The following is an 18,218-nucleotide window of genomic DNA, read 5'->3' on the forward strand; positions in this document are numbered from 1 at the left end:
CTCCTAAGGAGCGGAAGTAGCGGGGCGGCGGCTGAGCCCGAGCCTCCACTCATTCCGCGGCGCCGCGTCACAGTGTTCCTGTGGCGTTTCTTGTGGACTTGCGGAACCCTTGCATGACCTCCGGATTGGGAGGAGGGAGGCTTGCTCTGGCCCCTGCTGTGGCCCTGCCTGGCTGCGGAAACCTGACAAGTCCTCTCCCTGACGTACCTCAGCCTCCCCCGCCATAAGTTTGCTAACCTCTTCCCGGCTCTAACAACCCAGGGACCCCGGAGGCGTGGCCAGAGGGGCGGAGCCTGTGGGCGTCCTGGAGATGGTGCCTAGCAACGTCAGGGGTGGGCCTCGGGAGGTCCTCCCGGAAGGGAATTCAAAACAAACTCCAGAGAGGTGCGTGAGAGGGTCGGGAGGGAAGAGACCAAGGCTGAGTTCTCAGGAAGGGTTTTAAGCACAGGAGAGGAGAGGCAGGATCAGTTGTGCAATTCATTAAGGTCCCTGGCCGCTGCATAGAGAACTGAGGGCTTGGGACCTGTGTCCGGTGGGGAGTTCGGAGAGGTGGTCGGAGCTGGTGACCGGACAGAGATGGCATCGACCCAGACGAGAGGATGAGAGAAGAGAAGGGATCTAAGAGATCTTAAGGAAGTGAGGCAGACAGGACCGGAGGTGGACTCCCCGAGGTGGGAAAGCCTGGGGCAGGAAGTGCTCAATTTGGCCTGCTGGGCATGAGAGTCCCACAGGATAACCAGAGGGGCTGCAGGACCTCCTGGGCCTGCAGCTTGGGGCGGGGCCTCAGCTGGACACATTAGAGTGTTGGGTGTCAGGAGATGGATCTGGAACTGAGGGGAACCAGGAGGAGAGCAGAGGGCAGTGTGTGTACGAGAACCCTGGCCCTTGACTTTGACCGTAGGAGAGGGAGAGAAGCAGGACTGGAGAGAAATTGGAACATCCCTAAGGGGAAGGGGGCTAGGAGCGCCACCAGGACCCAAACTGTTCTGGAGGCCTCCTACCAGCCTCATTTCCAGCCCTCGTCCATCCTGTAAAACACCGGAGGAGAGTGTGTCAGTGGAGCAGAGGTCATCTCTGAGGCCTCCCCCCAACTTGCTGTCCCTTGGTTCTAGGATGCTCTGGAACTTGACCCGGCTCCCTCACAGCACGTCTCAAAGCCATGGGTGAATCCAGTCCCAAAGGGACCCTACAGCGCATCTTTGGGACCAGCCAGGTGTTCCAGAACATTGATGATGTAAAGCCAAAGGCCACGGGATTAACAGTGCCCCTCAAAGTCAGGGAGTAGTGAGTGACTACCTTGTCCCAGGGTCCCAGGTTCCTACTCTGCACAGCCAGTGACATGCCCTACAGCTTTGGGTTGGTTACTCTCCCTCTCTGGGCTTCGGTGAACTCAACTGTACAATAGGGCTCTCCCACATCAACAGATGAAGATGGTGGCCTGGATGAGCTCCAAGAAGGCCAGCCTCCTCTCCCTGGGTGTCTGTCTACCTGCCCAACCCTGTCTCTCCACCCAAGCCTCCCTCCTCCCAACCCACCTGCAGCTGCAGCTGTATGCCCTGGGCTGGCCAAAGTCAGGGCCAGCCCCTCTGCTTCCTGCCCACCCCACCCCCCCCCCACAGCTATCACCAAGGCCAGCAGTGCTTGGAGAGAGAGGACTGGGAGATGGCCGTGCTGTACTTTTCCCGCGCCCTCCACCTGAACTCCCAGCTGGTGAGCGGTGGGCATGGGCGGTTGCTGACACACACTTTGCCCTCACCGTTGAACCTGCCAGGCCCCTTCTCTCGGTCCCTTCTGGTAACTGAGTATCAGGCCTCAGCGGACGGTGGGGAGGGGACACAGCCTGGGTCCTCTCTCCCTCAGGTAGACTTCTATGCTTTACGCGCCGAGGCCTACATCCAGCTCTGTGACTTCTCCTCGGCCGCCCTGAACCTGCGAAGGGCCTACTCCTTCCAGCCGGAGAACACCAAATACCTGGAGCGGCTTACCTTCGTCCTTTACCTGCAGGTGCCTGGGGCTGCCGCAGGCCCACCCAGGGCGCCCGCCTCACACCCAAGCCTGTTGGCTCTCCCTTCAGCTGTGGGGGTTTTCGTTGCTCCAGGGACCAGCTCCGCCTCTCTAGGGACCTTCTTGTCCCATCTGTACCTGCTGCCCCTCTCGTGGCCTCTCCCACCTCCAGAGCTGGGTAAAGTGTTTCGCAACATCGCCCAATGAGAGCTTTCTGCAATGATTACAGTGGTCTGATTACAATGATTACCTGGGACTGATGAGCCTTTGAGATACAGTGTGACCGGGGAACTAATTTTTTGGTATTACTTAATTCATTAATTTAAATTTGTACAGCCACACGAAGCTGGTGGCTACTGTACTGGGCCACACAAACCTAGCATCTAGAGAGGCTCAAGCACTAAAAAGGTAAGAGCATTCCCCATTCACAGTTCAAGACAAAAGTATTAAGTCACAAAATACCAACAAAGTTCAAGACTTGCGTTTCTCTCTGTTCCTGTTTCTGTATTGCTGTCCCTCTCTTTTGTAATGTTTATTTATGTTTGAGAGAGAGAGAGAGCACGAACAAGGAAGGGGCAGAGAGAGAGGGGGAGACAGAGAATCCCAAGCAGGCTCTACATGGTCAGGGCAGAGCCTGATGCAGGACTTGAACTCACAAACCATGAGATCATGACCAGAGCCAAAGTCGGACCCTTAACCAACTGACGCTGAGCCACCCAGGTGCTCCTGTATTGTGTTTTTGTCAACTGTATAATTCTCTTGCTGTGTCTCCCTAGCCCTGTATCTCTTTCCATCTCTGTCCCTGTCTCTCCATCTCTGTGTCTCTGTCCCCTGAATATTCTCCTAGATCTGAAGGGCTGTGTCCCTGTCTCTTGTTTCTTTTCCCTCCTGTCCCAGTGGTGCCCCCTGCAACTGATAGGTGCTGCTGGGTTTCAAGCAGGAGTGACTCCCCCCTGTGTCCCCAGGGCCAGTGCCTGCTCGAGCAGCGTGCCTTCCTGGATGCCCTGAAAATCTTCTCGCAAGCCTCTGCACTCCAGCCTGAGAAAGCCAGCTTCCGTTACCGATGGTGAGTGCCCGGCATGTGTCCTTGTTCCCCTGGCAGCCCCTTCCTGCCCCTCTCGCCTGGCAGACAGAGTGCCTCTGCCCCCTACCCTCAGCATGGCCTGTCTCCTGGCCCTCAAACGGCACCAGGACTGCCTCTCGCTCGTCACCAAGGAGGTGCAGCTTGGCACGACCAATGCCGACGTCTACATCCTCCGGGCCAGGCTCTACAACTTCTTCCAGAAGGTATGGGGCGCCTGGGTGGCTCAGTCAGTTAAGCGTCTGACTTCGGCTCAGGTCATGATCTCCTGGTTTGTGAGTTCTAGCCCCGCGTCGGGCTCTGTGCTGACGGCTCAGAGCCTGGAGCCTGCTTCAGGATTCTGTGTCTCCTCTCTCTCTGCCCCTCCCCTGCTCATGCTGTGTCTCTCTCTGTCTCAAAAATAAATAAAAACATTAAAAAAAAAATTAAAAAAAAAAAAAAAAAACAGAAGGTAGAGCAGGGAGGGCAGGGCGAGGGTGGCCCTCCCCCTGCCTGGGTGCCCCCAGCATACCCTGCGATTACAGGAGGCCGCTAAGCTGTCCATGTGGTGGCGACACTGTCCTCTCCGGGCAGAGTCCCCAGCCGTCACTGACCACTCAGCATAGTTGTCCTGTTGTCACTCAGCTCTGGCTCTGTGCCAGGCCTGTGTCGGCCCTCAGAAACCCCAGGGTGAGAAACCTATGCCATCCCTGCCCTTATGGAACTCACAGCCCAGGGGAGACGTCCTTAAGCAGATAATTACACAAAGAATGATTTCACGAGTGTGGGGGCACCCAATGATCCGTTAGATAAGGCAGCCCTTCCTCCCTTCCTTTGTCTCCTTATTTTTTTTTAAATGCTTATTTATTTATTTTAAGAGGGAGAGACAGCATGAGCAGGGGAAGGGCAGAATCCCAAGCAGGCTCCGCCTAGGTGCAGAGCCTGACGTAGGGCTCGAACTCACATAATGTGAGATCGTGACCTGAGCTAAAACCAAGAGTCGGATGCTTAACCAACTGAGCCACCTAGGCACCCCCTTTCTCTCCTTATTTGCCTCAGTGAACATTTTAGGAGCCCTGCGCTGGGCATGGGGCCAGACAGTATAGGGAACAGCTTGGGGGCAAGGGAGACTTGGGGTCACAAGAGAGGAGGGGACTGCAGGTATGAGAGGGCATCAGGCAGGGTCTTGTGAACTGAAGAGGACCCTGACTTCTTCCTGGGGAAGCAGGAGCCTCAAAGGGGAGCTCCCTGGGGCAGTGGGCTTTCAAAAGATCCTTTTGGCTCCCAGGTGGAGTTTGGGCTGGAGGGGCAGGTCGGGAGGCCAGGAGCCTGGGTGCCGTCCAGTTGGAGAGGAAGGTAGAAGGGAGGGTGGCCATGGGGGTGGCAGGAAAGGGGCAAGTCCCACAGTCCTTTGGAAATCAGGAACAGAGACGGACGTGAGAGGGCTTGAGGGAAAGGGAAGGATCCAGAACAATGCCTGGTGTTCCTGCTTGGCTTGGTGCATGGGAGTGGGGGAACTCGGGGGGACGAAGGAAGGGCTGGGTGGGTTCACCTCAGTCACCAGGTGGTGCATCCTGGGGGTAGCCAGAAACCTGAGCCTCTCCGTGCTGGGGTCTGGGCTTCTGGGCCCCACAGTGACTCAGTGAGAGAGTCTCCTCCCGAGGCAGGAGACTCATAATTATTGTAATTATCAGTAATTGCTGACTGTGGGAGTTCAGCCCCTCCTGCCACCTCCACCTCTGTCATATGTACACACCTTCAAAGCACTTGACCCATGCTTGTCTTTAAGACTCGAGGTAACCCCCTTTAGATACAACCCATTGTCCTCTTTTCACAGATGAGGAGCTGGGTCCAGAGGGCCTGTCCAAGGTCACACAGCCAGCTCTCATTGGTGCTGCCTTTGAACCCAAGCCCACCTGCTCCAAAGCCCTGTCCCTTGCCTCTGCCATCTTCCTCCTCCTGACTTCCACTCGCACCTGGTGTCCACACTGTTTGCTGTGCTCACCCTCCAACCAATTACCCTACAGGCCACATAATGCTTGCTAAAACTGTTTGTTGACTCACTGACAGATTTGCTTACCCAGTGGAAGGTATTTGCCTGGGGATGTTTTCTGTTTGTGCCCAGGTCTGTATCTGTTCCTTGCCAGAGCGGTCTTGGGCTTAAAGGTCAGGGGAGTTGGGGAAGGCATGTGCGTGGGAGGATAGGGAGGAAATGACAGTCACGGTCAGGAGGACACACCCTCCACCCACCTCGAGTGAGCTTTGAAGAAGTTCTCCAAGGAGGAGGCAACTGCAGCCCCATTCTACGGCGGAAACCACTCAGGCTGACCTGGCTCACCTGAGGTCACATCTGGAGAGGGACCAGCAGGGATGGGGCCTGGGATGGGATTTTCCCATAATGCTCCCTGCTTCCTTCATGAGGCAAAAAACAAAAGGCGGAATAGCAATGCAGGGGCACTGAGGATGGGGGACACGGTGCCTGCCTGCCCAGAGAAAGGCCCCTTTAGGCCTGGAGGTGTGCTTTCACCACGGGACAGGTCGGAGCTCAGCTGAGCCTGCAGCCCTGATGTCATCCTTGGCCCCCTGCAGCCCAGCCTCTGCTATCGAGACCTGCACAGAGCCTTGCTGTTGGACCCCAAGCACCCACAGGCCAAGGTGCTGCTCAAGATGATGGTGGACCAAGCCCAGCAGGCTCGCCAAGATGCCGGGATCCTAGCCGTGCAGGGCAAGCTTCATTACGCTCTGCAGCGCATCAACTGTGCCATCGAGAACAACCCTCTGGATCCAGGCCTCTTTCTTTTCCGGTACTGGGTGGGGAGGTGCCCATCTTGGATCGTGCTGTGTGGACTCAGGAGAGGCCTTGATCCTCCCCAGGCCTCAGTTTCCCCATGTAGCCTCTAATAATCTTTCCCGACAACCCATTAGGGTCAAAGCTGGGGAGAAGGTTGTAGCTGCTCTCGCCCTTAGAGGAGGGGCAGGCAGCCGCCTCAGTTAACCTGGGAATTCTGGCCCCCCAGGCCTGCTGAGCATCCATGCTGGCAGGCTCAGCCCAGCTCAGTGGACAGGCTTGGGTTTGAATCTTCCCCCCGCCCAGGACTCAGTACACGATTTGGGGCCGTTTAAGTTCCTTGAACCTAGGTTTGTGCATATTAAACAGTGGGGTAAAACATCCGCCACACATACAAAAAGGCCTTTTGCATAGAGGTTGGCGTGCACCTGCTTCCCAAAAACAAAGGTGGAAGCTATTTTTGAGTAAAACGAAACTACCAGTGACCAGCAGGTTATCCAAGTGGTAACCCAGAGCCCGCCCCACATCTAAGCTAGAGGCCGAGGAGGGGGGCCCTCACGCCACCTCCCCCGGTCAAGATGGTGCAGAGTGGCCAACAGCCTGGCTGGCCACCCCGGTTGGTGGGGGTGCCTTGGCCCTCATGCCCCTCCCCCGCAGGGGCATCATGTACCGCCGCCTCTGGGAGTTTGACGCGGCTGTGGAGGACATCCTGAAGGCGCTGGACATGATGAGCGAGCGCCAGGAGGACATCGCGCAGCAGGCGCAGCGGCAGCTGCTGCTGGCCTACAACGACTTCGCGGTGCACTGCTACATGCAGGGTGCCTACCAGGAGGGGGTGCTGCTGCTCAACAAAGCCCTCAGGGACGAGCAGCAGGAGAAAGGCCTGTACATCAACCGTGGGGGTGAGCGCCGGCTGCCCCTGCCCCTCTAAGTCCGGAGCTGGGCACCTGAGGCCCCTCAAGAAGGGAGGACGGGAGGAGGGAGAGAGCCTCAGTGCCCTGGGGACACACTTTGGGAAGTGCTGCCTTAGACAAGGGCTACAGTCTATTCAAACTGCCGAGAATCAGGCTACCGGTAAAAGGTGCCCCGAGGCAAGGCAAACCTCGGCAGGCACCCTCCACCACCGGCAGGTGCCCTCCACCGCCCACGGGAGTTCGTAGCCACCAGTCTCAGGATCCCCTGGGGGTGGGGAAGCGGGGCTGGGCCTCCTGGGCACTGGGCTTGAGGACCCACTCAGCCCCCTGCCCCCGGGTCCCTGGGCCCCAGATTGTTTCTTTCAGCTGGGCAACCTGACCTTTGCGGAAGCGGACTACCAGCAGGCGCTGGCACTGAGCCCACAGGACGAGGGTGCCAACATCCGCATGGGCCTGCTGCAGGAGAAGATGGGCTTCTGCGAGCATAGGAGCAGGTGCGTGACTTGTGGGCGGGACCCCGTGGCGCTGGGGGGCGGGGCATGGCTCGAGGCCGCCTGCTGGGACCCTGGGTCGAGATCCTCTGCTCTCCCAGGCAAGTTTTTGTGAAAAATTAGTCACTTTTTCCGGAATATTGTTATGGTAATTGCACTTTTTATAAAATATCTCCAGTGTTCCGTGTGGGGCTTAAACTCAGGAACTGTGAGATCACCATCTGATCACCATCAGAGCCCTAACGGACTGAGCCACCCAGGCGCCCCTCCTATGTATATATTAACAATTAGTACCATTTTACAAAATGAAATAACGTTAAACTGTCTTTTGACTTCCGATCTTATTATATATGCGACTATATCATTCTTCTTGATTATTTGCATGGTATTCCATTCTATGGAAGTACCACAATTCATTTCTTTAGACAGCTTTCTACTGATGAATATTTGGGCTGTTTTCTGGGATTTGTTTGTTTGTTTGTTTGTTTGTTTGTTTTATACATAACGTAATGAACACCCAAGATATACATTTTCATGCATTATACTAGGAATGCCACAGTTAGATTGCTGGAAGCCAAATTGTTGTGTTAAAGGGTGTGAACATTTAACATTTTGAAACAATATCTTGGGACACCTGGGTGGGTCAAGTCAGTTGAGTGTCCAACTCTTGATTTCAGCTCAGGTCTTGATCTCAACGGTTTGTGAGATTGAGCCCCACCTCCTTGGCTTCATGCTGATAGTGCAGAGGCTACTTGGGATTCTCTCTCCCTCTCTGTGCCCCTCCCCACTAGCGCTGCCTCTCCCTTTCAAAAGAAATAAACTTAAAAAAAAAAACAAAGAAAGAAAACCATAATATCCAATTGTTCTCCACAAATAGTAAGCTGCTGTAAACTTCCCCCAGGAAAGGAGTCTTCGTTTTCCCAATCTCCCTAGTGCCAGGTGTTAAGACTGTTTTCTTTTCTTTTCTTTCTTTTTATTTTTTAAGACTATTTTCAACTCTGCTAATGCAGTAGGCAAAGAAACACTCTTGAGTTCATTTATGCTGCAAGTTTAAATGGCTAGTGCACTGCCATTTTGTGCGTGTTCATCATTATGGCTGGTCCCAACCAGATTTTTTTTTTTTAAATGATAAATTGCTCTTTAAAACTTTTTGTTGTTCTTACAGGGTTCTTTTTTTTTTCAACCTTTATTTATTTTTGGGACAGAGAGAGACAGAGCATGAACAGGGGAGGGGCAGAGAGAGAGGGAGACACAGAATCGGAAACAGGTTCCAGGCTCTGAGCCATCAGCCTGACGCGGGGCTCGAACTCACAGACCGCGAGATCGTGACCTGGCTGAAGTCGGACGCTTAACCGACTGCGCCACCCAGGCGCCCCTCTTACAGAGTTCTTTGTAGGCTGGGAAAATTATCGTCTGCCTCTGTGGGAAAATATATTTCTCCTATTTATTAGCTTTCCTTTGTGGTGGTTTTGCTACTCGGTAACTTGGGATTAAATCTTAGTCAAATTAATTTTCTCCTTTTTAGCTCTTGGGTTTGTGACATTCTCAGAAGGGTCTTCCTTACTCGTAGATATTAAAAACATTCACTTAGAGGGGTGCCGGGGTGGCTCAGTCAGTTAAGTGTCTGATTTGATTTTGGCTCAGGTCTTTTTTTTTGTTGTTAATGTTATTTATCTCTGAGAGAGAGACAGAGACAGAGACAAAGCATGAGCAGGGGAGGGGCAAAGAGAGAGGGAGACACAGAATCTGAAGCAGGCTCCAGGCTCTGAGCTGTCAGCACAGAACCCAACGTGGGGCTCGAACTCGTGAACCGTGAGATCATGACCTGAGCTGAAGTCGGATGCCCAACCAGCTGAGCCACCCAGGCGCCCCTGGGCTCAGATCTTGATCTTACGGTTCTCGAGATGGAGCCCCACATTGGGATCTGTGCTGACAGGCTGATAGCAAGGAGTCTGCTTGGGATTCTCTCTCTCTCTGCCCCTCCCCTCCCCCCACTTTCTCCCCCTCCCTCTCTCTCAAAATAAATAAGCTTTATTTAAAAAAAAAAACATTCACTTATATTGGGGTCTTATACTAGCATTTAAGTGTTGGGGCCATTAAGAGTGTTACTGTTAGAAGAGCAGAGGGGCATGGTGGAGTTGGGGGAGCAGAGACCAGCCTGATTTTCCCCAGACTCCCCAGTGGGGCCCAGCAATTGCTATTTCCCTCCAGAGGGCCCAGCTCACAGCAGCCTGTGACCCACTGTGTCCTGCAGGCAGTTCCATAAGGCAGAGAGCCACTTCTCAGTGGCCATCCAGCACAACCCCCAGAAGGCCCAGTACTACCTGCACCGTGCCAGGAGCCGGCAGCTCCTGCAGAACATTCTGGGGGCCCGCCTGGATGTTGCCACCGTCCTGCTCCTCAACCCCAAACAACCTAAGGTGGGTTCCTGCTGGGCCAGGAGGGCGGGCTCCAGAATCAATACCCACTGTTGCTTAAAGATACCCCCTGTTCCCAGCAGTCTGGTTTCCTAGAAAATCTAACAGCGGCCAATGCCAAGCACTTACAGTGTGCCAGGTCCTGTTCTAGCCACTTCAACTTGCATTGCCGTTTCCCCTCTTCAGCACCCCATGAGACAGGTAACATTATTATCACCCCCAATTTGCAGGTGAAGAGGGTAGGGTTCAGAGAGGTCAGTTCCCTTGCCCCAGGGCACACACTTAGAGGCCAACCCCCCACAGGCTGGCTCCAGCACCTGCAGTTGGCTGGCCAGGTCGGGGTCAGTGTGCTCTCTTCCGGTAGGCCTCCTCACAGGCTCCTCCCAGTTCTGGAGCAAGAATGTCTGGCCCTCTAAAAACCGCAGTTTGTAAACGCTTCCCACGTCAGCTCTGAGAAGGGCTCTGCAAGGGCAGGGCAGCGCCACACCCTTCGCCCCCTGCCCTGGCCCACACCCGGCTCTTTCCTGGCAGCTGCTCCCACTGATGACCAACCTCTTCCCGGGCATGTCGGTGGAGGAGGTGCTGGGCAGCCAGGCGGCCCACCTGGCCAGGTTGCAGCTGGATCGGGTGTCGGAGAGCAGCCCGCAGGCTGGCGTCCCTCAAGGCATCGTGGGGTAAGTTCCTCAAGTGGGGACCTCGGGCCAGGAGCGGGAAATGGCCGGGGGTCAAGACTCCTCCTACCCCACTGCCTCCTCAGGCCATTCTCCGGCCCCTGGGGCTGGTGGGCTGAGTCTGGCGGTGGGGGGGTGGGGGGGTGGGGGGGGGGCTTACCCAGCGCTCTGGGGCCATGGCTTGGCAGGCAGCTCAGGGAGCGTGAGCGAGAGCGCCACAAGGCTCGGGCCCTGCAGCTCAGGTGGAAGCAGGAACAGCCTTTGGCCGAGACCTCTGAAGAGATCAAGGCCACCACCCCCCAGACCCTGGAGGGAAAGCCAGAAGGTCCAAAGGAAGAAGCTGAGGCCCCCAAGAAAGAGGAAAAACAGGTGAGTGTGCCACATGCTGGGGCCTAGGGCCTGGAGGTCTGGGGGGAGCGTACCCCAAGCCAGGGCTGAGGGATGCAGATTGACTGGAGGCTGGCATCCGGGTCTGGCTCTGCCGCCACTCAGCTGTGTGACTCGGGCTGGGGACATTCTGCTCTGAGACGGGGATGGTACCAGTAAGGGGTACACCCCTGAGGAAGGACACACGAGGATGTGGGCCCCTCACAAGGAGGCCTTCCCACACTTGGCCACACTCACCTTCATAAATTCTGTGTGTGCTGGCTGTGCCAGGATTTTCTTAATTCTGCAATCCAGTTCAAAAAACTTTTTTATTGAATGTAACGTAAATATAGAAAAGTACACAAATCCTAAGGGAGCGAGCTGATGAATTTTCACAAACTGAATACACCCACGACACCATTATCTTTTGAAAGACCACATTCCCAGGCCCCCTGCCAGGTCCCTCCCCTAGCCCAGTGCACCCCCAAGACTGTCCTGACTGCTGACATCACAAATGAACATGTCTGTTCACGCCCGTGGACAGATACAGTGTGCCCGCTTGTCTGACTCCTTTCACTAAGCTTGTTGGTGAAATGCATCTAAGCTGACCGCTCATTCTCATCGCTGTAGAGAATTCCATCCTGTGGAGGCCCCACGATTTGTCCGCTCCACTGCTGATGCGAGTACACTTGTGCTCAGAGGAAACGTTACGAATGAGGAAACGGACCACGAGCATCCCTTGCCATAAACGGCAACAGCCAGCGCTAGTTTTTTAGCTCACGCTGCAACACACAAATGCAGAACTTTGATTTGTGTGCCCTCTGAAGTCATCGTGAGCTCCCTCCCTCGGGGCGAAGTAGAGCTAGCGCCTGCCCGTCCTCACTTCCATTCCCCTCAGCCTGCAGGCGTTGAGTGGGTCGGAGGGGTCCAGCAGCCACACGCCTGGCTGTGGCGTCCTGCAGGCCCGGATTCAAGCCCCGCCTCTCTGCTTTCTTAGCTGCGTGTCCCGGGCAGGCTGCTGCGGCACCCGTAGCCTGGGTTTCTGGACCATGAGAGGGTAGTTCCCTCCCAGATATGTGGGAGGATGAAATGGGAGAGGCATGTAAAGTGTAAAAACATTCCTCCATTCTTCACTAGCTATTCCCCAGGGCACAGCACTTTACCGTTTACAGAAGCCTGTCCCACACTTGAACTCATTTGCCTTTTGAAACTGAGGCCCAAGCAGCTGCCCAAACACTCCCTTTCTCAGAGTGCCATGCCAGTCTGGTCTGCCCACTCCCCTTCCTGGCCAGTCTTAGCCTGTCCGTGTCCCACCCAGCCCCAAGTGGGGACCCTTGAGGAACTCTAAGCTGCTGGTCTTCCTTCCAGAGCTGTGCCACTGGCCCACGGCCTCCCACAGCCGGTGACTGCCTTGCCTGTCTCTGCCCTAGGAGGAGAAGCCGAAGGCCGCAGCCAGCAAGGTGAGGTCCCTGTCCAACAGCTACCTCAGCCAGACGTCTTCAGGCTGCATCTTGGGCTGTAAGTCCCCAGCGCTCCTGCCGGCCCTGAGTACACTAAAGCGGCAGAGTGGGCCAAGGTCAGGGGTCAGAGACTCTCTGGCCCGTAGATGCTTCTGGGCTCTGCTTCTTACAGCTATGTGACTCTAAAGCAGGAGTGAGGATCCTCGCTCTGCAAGGGGTGTGGGTGAACCCTCAGTGAGGGCTGCATGAGGGGGGTCCTCACCGTCTCCCGCTTAGCCTACAGCCCTGGCCCGCCTGCAGGGCTTGGGTTGCCGAGGAGGGCTGGGCTGGTGTCGTCTGGCAGACCTTCCCCTTGGCCACGCAAGGCCTCTGGGGCATAGGCAAGGGTGAGACGGACACCTCCTTTCCCTGGAGCGGTCTGCGAAGGGCAGCCTGACAGGTACCCTTGGCACATCCTTCCCAGTCAGGACCCTGTCCACCTCAGAGACAGAGATGTCCACTACCTGCCAGGAATACAAGAGCACCTCGGGCACTGCTGTGACATCCTCAATCTCCTCACTGCTGAAGACTCAATCCTCAGACCTGTTGGAGAACGGGGAAGACCTAAAATTGAGCCACAGGCCCAGAGAAAACGAGGCCGCCCGGGGCCAGAGCCGGAGGCCCAGCCAGACCGCGGCCGCCCAAGGCCAGAGCCGGAGGCCCAGCGAGATGAAGGCCGCCCAGGGCCAGGGCCAGAGGCCCAGCAAGACGGAGGCTGCCCAGGGCCAGAGCGGTAGTTCCAGCGAGACAGAGGCCACCCGATGCGCACGACGAAAGCCTAACAAAACCAAGGCCACTAGGGGCCCAAGGCAGAGGTTCAGAAAGACCAAGGTTGCCCATGGCCATAGCTGGGGACCCAGTAAGGCTGCCACCCAGGGCCAGTGCTGGGGACTGATCCGAAGTCCCAGCAAGACCAAGGATTTCTATGATCCAAGTTGGAGCCCCAGCAGCACTGAGGCCACTCAGGGCCAATGCCAGAAGCCCAGCAAGACTGATGCTGCCCAGAGTTTGAGCCAGAGCACGAGCCCAGGTTCCAGCAAGACTGAAGTAACCAGGGCCTGAGCCTAAGTCTCAGAAAACCCCAGCCAGAAAAATCAAGGCTGGCCAGGACTCCAGCCCTAGCAGTTACATTGTTCTCCGGAGGGACCCTTCAGCCCCTCACTTCTTGCTGGGTATGGAAGAGATTCTAACCCCCTCCCCCCATACACACACACTCACTGGCACTCAGCAAACTAGCCTCCTTCCAGAGCAATTCGATACCTCAGCCAACATTCCTCTGGTCCCATGGCTAAGTTTATTGTATTTGTTCTCTTATAAAATTAAAAACTTTAAAAACTAGGCCCAAGTGGCAGCTTGTGTCCGTCTGTTCACGGAGACTGAGAAGTCTCAGCTTGGCTTTACGATACTGGGACATAGGGTATGGAATGGAGGATTGAGAATACGGTGCCAGACCAAGGGGCCAAGAGTAAGACTGAAGAGGGAGGGAGCAGCCATGAGCCACAGTCCCTGAGTTACAATTCACATTTTAAGAAGGCTCAAGCTGGAGGGCAAGGTCAAGGCTCACTGAAGTTCTGGGGTCACCAGTGGTTTCCCTAGGGAAGGAAGCAAAGGCCAAGATGCCCTGAGAGCAGTTAAGAGGCCAGGGCCTGCCCTGGCCCCCTGGCCCCTGGCCTGGCCAACATGCCTCCTCATCTTCACTTTGGACTCTGGGTCTCACTCTCCAGGAGGCTCAGGAAAAGAGTCCCTACTGAAGAGGCCCCAGGGCTCTCCTGCACAGCCTGGCCAGGAGGGCAAGGGTGCCATCTAGAGAGTCAGAGGAAGAAGGCAATCCTGGAAGCCACAGTTTTGCAGCCATTGGAGGAAAAGAGCTGCTCGTCCTCAGGGAAGAAGGTGGTGCTGTCCAGCACAGCCTGGACGACCTCATCCCTTGGCTCCAGGCCCAGCTGGGCCAGCTCGTTGAGCACGCAGTGCCGCACATGGTGCCGCTGCAGTGGGAGGAAAGGCACCAGCACGTCTAGGAGATGCTCTTCCATGATGCCTGAGCGCCAGAAGCCATCTGCAGGAAGGGACAATGGGGGAAGGGTCTATGTTGGGCTCAGGGACAGCCCCGGAGCGCCAAAGTGTGGGCTGAGGAGTACCAGGTCGGTGGGCAAAGCATCAGACCCAGCCCTGGGTGAAGCCCCAACCTGCTGAAGTTACCCCGGTGGGGGGGCCTCCTGAGCGGAACTCACGGTGCGGGTTGTCCAGCACAGCCTGGGAGATGACCAGCTCCAGTTCCTGTAGGCGGATCTCCTCACGGTCCCGGCGGCTGCGCCACGCCTCCAGTGCCACCTGGTTGATCTGCTCACCACCAGTGTTGCTGAAACCATGGGGGACGCAGGCTCAGGAGGGGCAGGATGGCCCCTGCTTCCCACGTGCCACCTAACACAACCTGAGCCTGGGGACCCAGCTCAGTACCAGCAGGAGCCAAAAAACGCACTGAAAACATAGCACAGGCACCACTTCCCCTCTCCAGCGCCTGTGTCTACAACCATGACCCCTGGAAATTCACCTATATGTGCCACGCACTTTAGAGTTTACAAAACACTTTTGGGTCCCTTAACTGACTTTCCCTCCCCCGGCCTCTAGGAGGACAGTGAGGCATTGATATTGGCCCTGCTGTGCAGAAAAGGAGATGGGAGTTCAGAGAGGTGAAGTGATTTGCCCAAGGAAACATAGCTAGGACTCTTAGAGGTGGGACTAGAATTCCAGTCCTGTTTTTCCCAGGTCTGTGTCCTCCTGGCCACAAAAGAGGGAAGCCCCTTAACCTAGCAGGCTTCCACAAACAAACAGTGAAGATCCCAAAGACTGAGCCTGGAATGGGCTTTGAAAATGTCAAAATGTGAATAACAGTGTCACAGTGAGAGTGTAAGGGGCTTTGGAAAAGCCCAACTGGGCCTGGGGGTGGGGGGAGGAAAGGTATTCTGCTATGGGACCGCAGGCCAAGACTGGATAGCTGAGACCTTGGACAGGTGTCCCCATACCATCCTGCTGCAGAGCTGGACCCACCTGATGAAGATGAAGATGGCTTTGCGATAGTTGGTCCCGAACACAACCCAAGAGGAGCCCAGGAAAGGTCGCAGGACCTCCATCAGGCCTGGGGCCAGCTTGTCCATCTCGTCAAAGAGGAAGAGGGAGCGGCTGCAGGCAGTGAGGTTCCCCTGGACCCAGCTCTTAAGATCCTTCTGCAGGGGAGAGGCAGGAATCTGAGGGAGATGCTTCTCTAACCCCAGACTTCTTCCCAAGGCCAAAACTAATCCCCTTCCCAGGAGGGCATGGTCTCCCAGAAAGAACTAATCCTTTCCTGGGGCTGCGGGCAAAACTGTGGCCCTGAGAAGCGAGGGACTTATTCAAGCTCACAGAGCAAGTCAGCAGGCTCACAGAGACTCAAACCCAGGCCTTACGTCAGCCTGATCAGGACTCATTCTCCGATCCTTCCTACTTTCCATAAAAGGGGAAGGTTCCTTTATGCCCCCTGAACCTTCCCAGTAATATTGACAGCTGAAACAGATCAGCCTGCAAAGTCCCTTGCAATTAACAATAGTAGTAGTAAGAGCGACTATTTACTGAATGCTTCCTCTGAGCCTCAAATTGGGACTATGCTTTGCAGAAAGAAGATAACGCAGACTGTCTGGCAAAGGTAAGTGCTCAATAAATAATACCTGCAACTATATGATCCCGTGTCCCTGGCAACAACCTTGGCAGGAAGGTACCATTACTGCCCCTCCCCCCCACCCCCCGCCCCGCCAGGATTTAAAGCAAGAACTCCCTGCCAGGTAGAATGGCACCATCTCAAGCTCTGGTCATGATGGGTCCTGAGGGCTGGGGCTCCAACTGGCTGTGTAGCTTGGAGCAAGTGACTCTCCCTCTCTGGACTGAGGATTCATTCACTCCCTAGGGTCTGGCACCCCAACATGCAGGTGAATGGTGGCCCAGGATGCCACCAGCCTACCTTGTAGCGCTCCACGTGGCCGGGGTGGGGGAAGTGGATGACGGGGGAAAAGTGGTGTACATGAGGGCTGCGGAGACCACCCCGGAAAAGGTAGCGCGCCAGCAGGGAGCTGACATAGGACTTGCCAGTGCCTGTCCAGCCATGCAGGGAGAGGACCAGTGGCTTGGTGGGGGCTGGGTCCTGCACGAAGGCCTTCAGTGCCTTCACCACCAGCGCCTTGGCCAAGTGCTGGCCGGCAAGGTGCTGGGCCAGGTCACACTCCAGACCTAGGGCCACAAGAAGGGCAGAATCAGAGCTGAGGACACACACAAGCTTGTCACGGAAGGGGGTGGGGAGGAGTTCTATCTGGAAACCCGGTCGAGGGTTCCCTGTGTTCCGGGACATTTTTACATTCCCCTTCTGTAGAAAGGGAGTGGGGCCCTTGGGGTCTCCGGCTACAGCAGCCACCCTGAGACCTGACTCAGCTCAACTCCAAGTGGGTGTGAGCTGTCAGCAGGGCTGGCCCAAGGCTCCTGACCACGCCCGAGGCAGGCTTCTCCCCTGTGGAAGCCCAATCTTCCCCCCAAGGCCCTGCTGTCAAATGCCTCTCTCCATCCTGGCAGGGCTCTCCCTGGACCCCAAAAAGGCTTCCTCAAACCTACGCCCCAAGTCCGGAGCTCCAGGCTCTCAGTCCCGCAACGCCGGGCCCACTTCCGGCCCCAACCATCCGGAAGTCCGAGTGTCCCGGCCCCGGCCCTCGGTTCTACCCTCCAGGTCTGGCCCTGGCGCAACCCTTGGGTGCAAAGGCTCCCCGGTCCGCCGGCCCCCCCGCTCCTGCGGCTCCTCACCTTGGAAATCAGGCTGGAAGTCACATTCGCAGAAGGCGCCGAAGTGGCAATGCAGCGAAGTCAGGTCCCAGGCGGCGGCCGCGGCCGAGACCAACCCCAGCAACCCGAGGAGCGAGCCCCAGGGCCGGCAGCCGCGTGTCGCAGCCGCCATACGGGTGAGGCCGGAGCCGGGTCTGGGCCAACCGCCCCTCCCTAGAACCACAATTCCCGGCGTGCATCACTCCGTGGCAGCCACTGTCCGTAGACTACAACTCCCGGCTCCCCTCTGAGAGGCCCGCGCCGCCGTCCGGCAGCAGAACCGCAAGATAGCCTCTAGAGGGAGCCCGCGAACCGCCCAATCCAAGACGGCGGGCCACGTTTCCATGGCCACGGTAACTAGGAGACCATAATCGTGCCGAAAGAATAATAAAGGTTTATGCCACAAAGGGTGACGTAACAATTGTAGCAAAAACTTGTGCGGCACCTTAAAACTTGCAAAGAGCCCTTTCCGTACTCTTTTTTTCTTTTACACGATAAAAGAGCGCTCAGTAATATAGCTTTTGGTGAGCACCTACTACGTGCCATTAGTGTTAGGTGCCTAATAGATCATAATAGTGCCTGTCAGGAAGAGAAATAGTGATATTTTGGGCCGCCTGGGTGGCTTAGTGGGTTAAGCGTCGGAATCTTGATTTTGGCTCAGGTCATGATCTCACTAACAGTGCGGACCCTACTTAGGATTCTCTCTCCTCTCTCTGTCCCTCCACCTCTCTCTCTCTCTCTCTCTCTCTCTCTCTCTCTCTCTTTCTCTCTCTCATTCTATTTCTCTCTCAAAATAAATAAACTTAAAATAAGAGATGGTGATATTTCAATGAGATACAGGCAAAGTGTTTTGACTCAGTAATCGATAAATGATTATTGACAATCTATTATGTATGAAACATGGCAGTCCCCTACCTAGCAGCTACTGTGCCCTAAGTGCTTGAACATCAGTCCTGAGGAACTGATCTTGTTATTGTCCGCATTTCATTGAGGAGGAAATTGGGATCCAAGGGATTAAGCCTCTTGTCCAAGGCCACCCGAGTCAAGCTGCTGCCAAAGATCTAATGCACTATGTTAGCCAGCCTCTCTTGGTCAAAGGATTTAGAAGGCAAAGGACCCCAGAAGTTTTGTATTCAGTGAACAGGCTCCACAGGTGTCCAGCCTGGCCAGGA

General features: G+C 55.8%; 2 protein-coding genes across 6 annotated transcripts; one reads left to right on the forward strand and one right to left on the reverse strand.

Moving 5' to 3' along the window:
• Nucleotides 1-17: 17 nt before the first annotated feature.
• On the forward strand, nucleotides 18-13,550 carry TTC16 (tetratricopeptide repeat domain 16). 4 transcript variants are annotated; one of them, XM_030293010.1, is made up of 14 exons: nucleotides 18-384; nucleotides 1,113-1,284; nucleotides 1,620-1,710; nucleotides 1,861-2,004; nucleotides 2,970-3,070; nucleotides 3,162-3,291; nucleotides 5,654-5,868; nucleotides 6,510-6,754; nucleotides 7,119-7,260; nucleotides 9,512-9,677; nucleotides 10,206-10,348; nucleotides 10,534-10,714; nucleotides 12,142-12,229; nucleotides 12,635-13,550. In XM_030293010.1, the coding sequence occupies exons 2-14, from the start codon at nucleotides 1,160-1,162 to the stop codon at nucleotides 13,270-13,272; spliced, it is 2,409 nt and encodes an 802-aa protein (XP_030148870.1). In that variant the 5' UTR covers nucleotides 18-384; nucleotides 1,113-1,159; the 3' UTR covers nucleotides 13,273-13,550. The 4 variants fall into 4 exon arrangements, with proteins under 4 accessions (XP_030148870.1, XP_030148873.1, XP_030148874.1 ...); XM_030293013.1 differs by lacking the exon at nucleotides 1,861-2,004; XM_030293014.1 differs by lacking the exons at nucleotides 1,620-1,710; nucleotides 1,861-2,004 and having other exon boundaries at nucleotides 19-384; nucleotides 1,113-1,234.
• Nucleotides 12,781-17,722, reverse strand: TOR2A (torsin family 2 member A). Of its 2 annotated transcripts, XM_030293016.1 has the most exons (5): nucleotides 17,029-17,720; nucleotides 16,202-16,467; nucleotides 15,259-15,434; nucleotides 14,442-14,569; nucleotides 12,781-14,266 (listed from the first exon to the last, which is right to left on the reverse strand). In XM_030293016.1, the coding sequence occupies exons 1-5, from the start codon at nucleotides 17,177-17,179 to the stop codon at nucleotides 14,022-14,024; spliced, it is 966 nt and encodes a 321-aa protein (XP_030148876.1). In that variant the 5' UTR covers nucleotides 17,180-17,720; the 3' UTR covers nucleotides 12,781-14,021. The 2 variants fall into 2 exon arrangements, with proteins under 2 accessions (XP_030148876.1, XP_030148877.1); XM_030293017.1 differs by lacking the exon at nucleotides 14,442-14,569 and having other exon boundaries at nucleotides 14,131-14,266; nucleotides 17,029-17,722.
• Between the last annotated feature and the right edge of the window lie 496 nt (nucleotides 17,723-18,218).

This window comes from Lynx canadensis, chromosome D4 (assembly GCF_007474595.2).
Source record: "Lynx canadensis isolate LIC74 chromosome D4, mLynCan4.pri.v2, whole genome shotgun sequence".
In the NCBI taxonomy this organism is placed as follows: Eukaryota; Metazoa; Chordata; class Mammalia; order Carnivora; family Felidae; genus Lynx; species Lynx canadensis.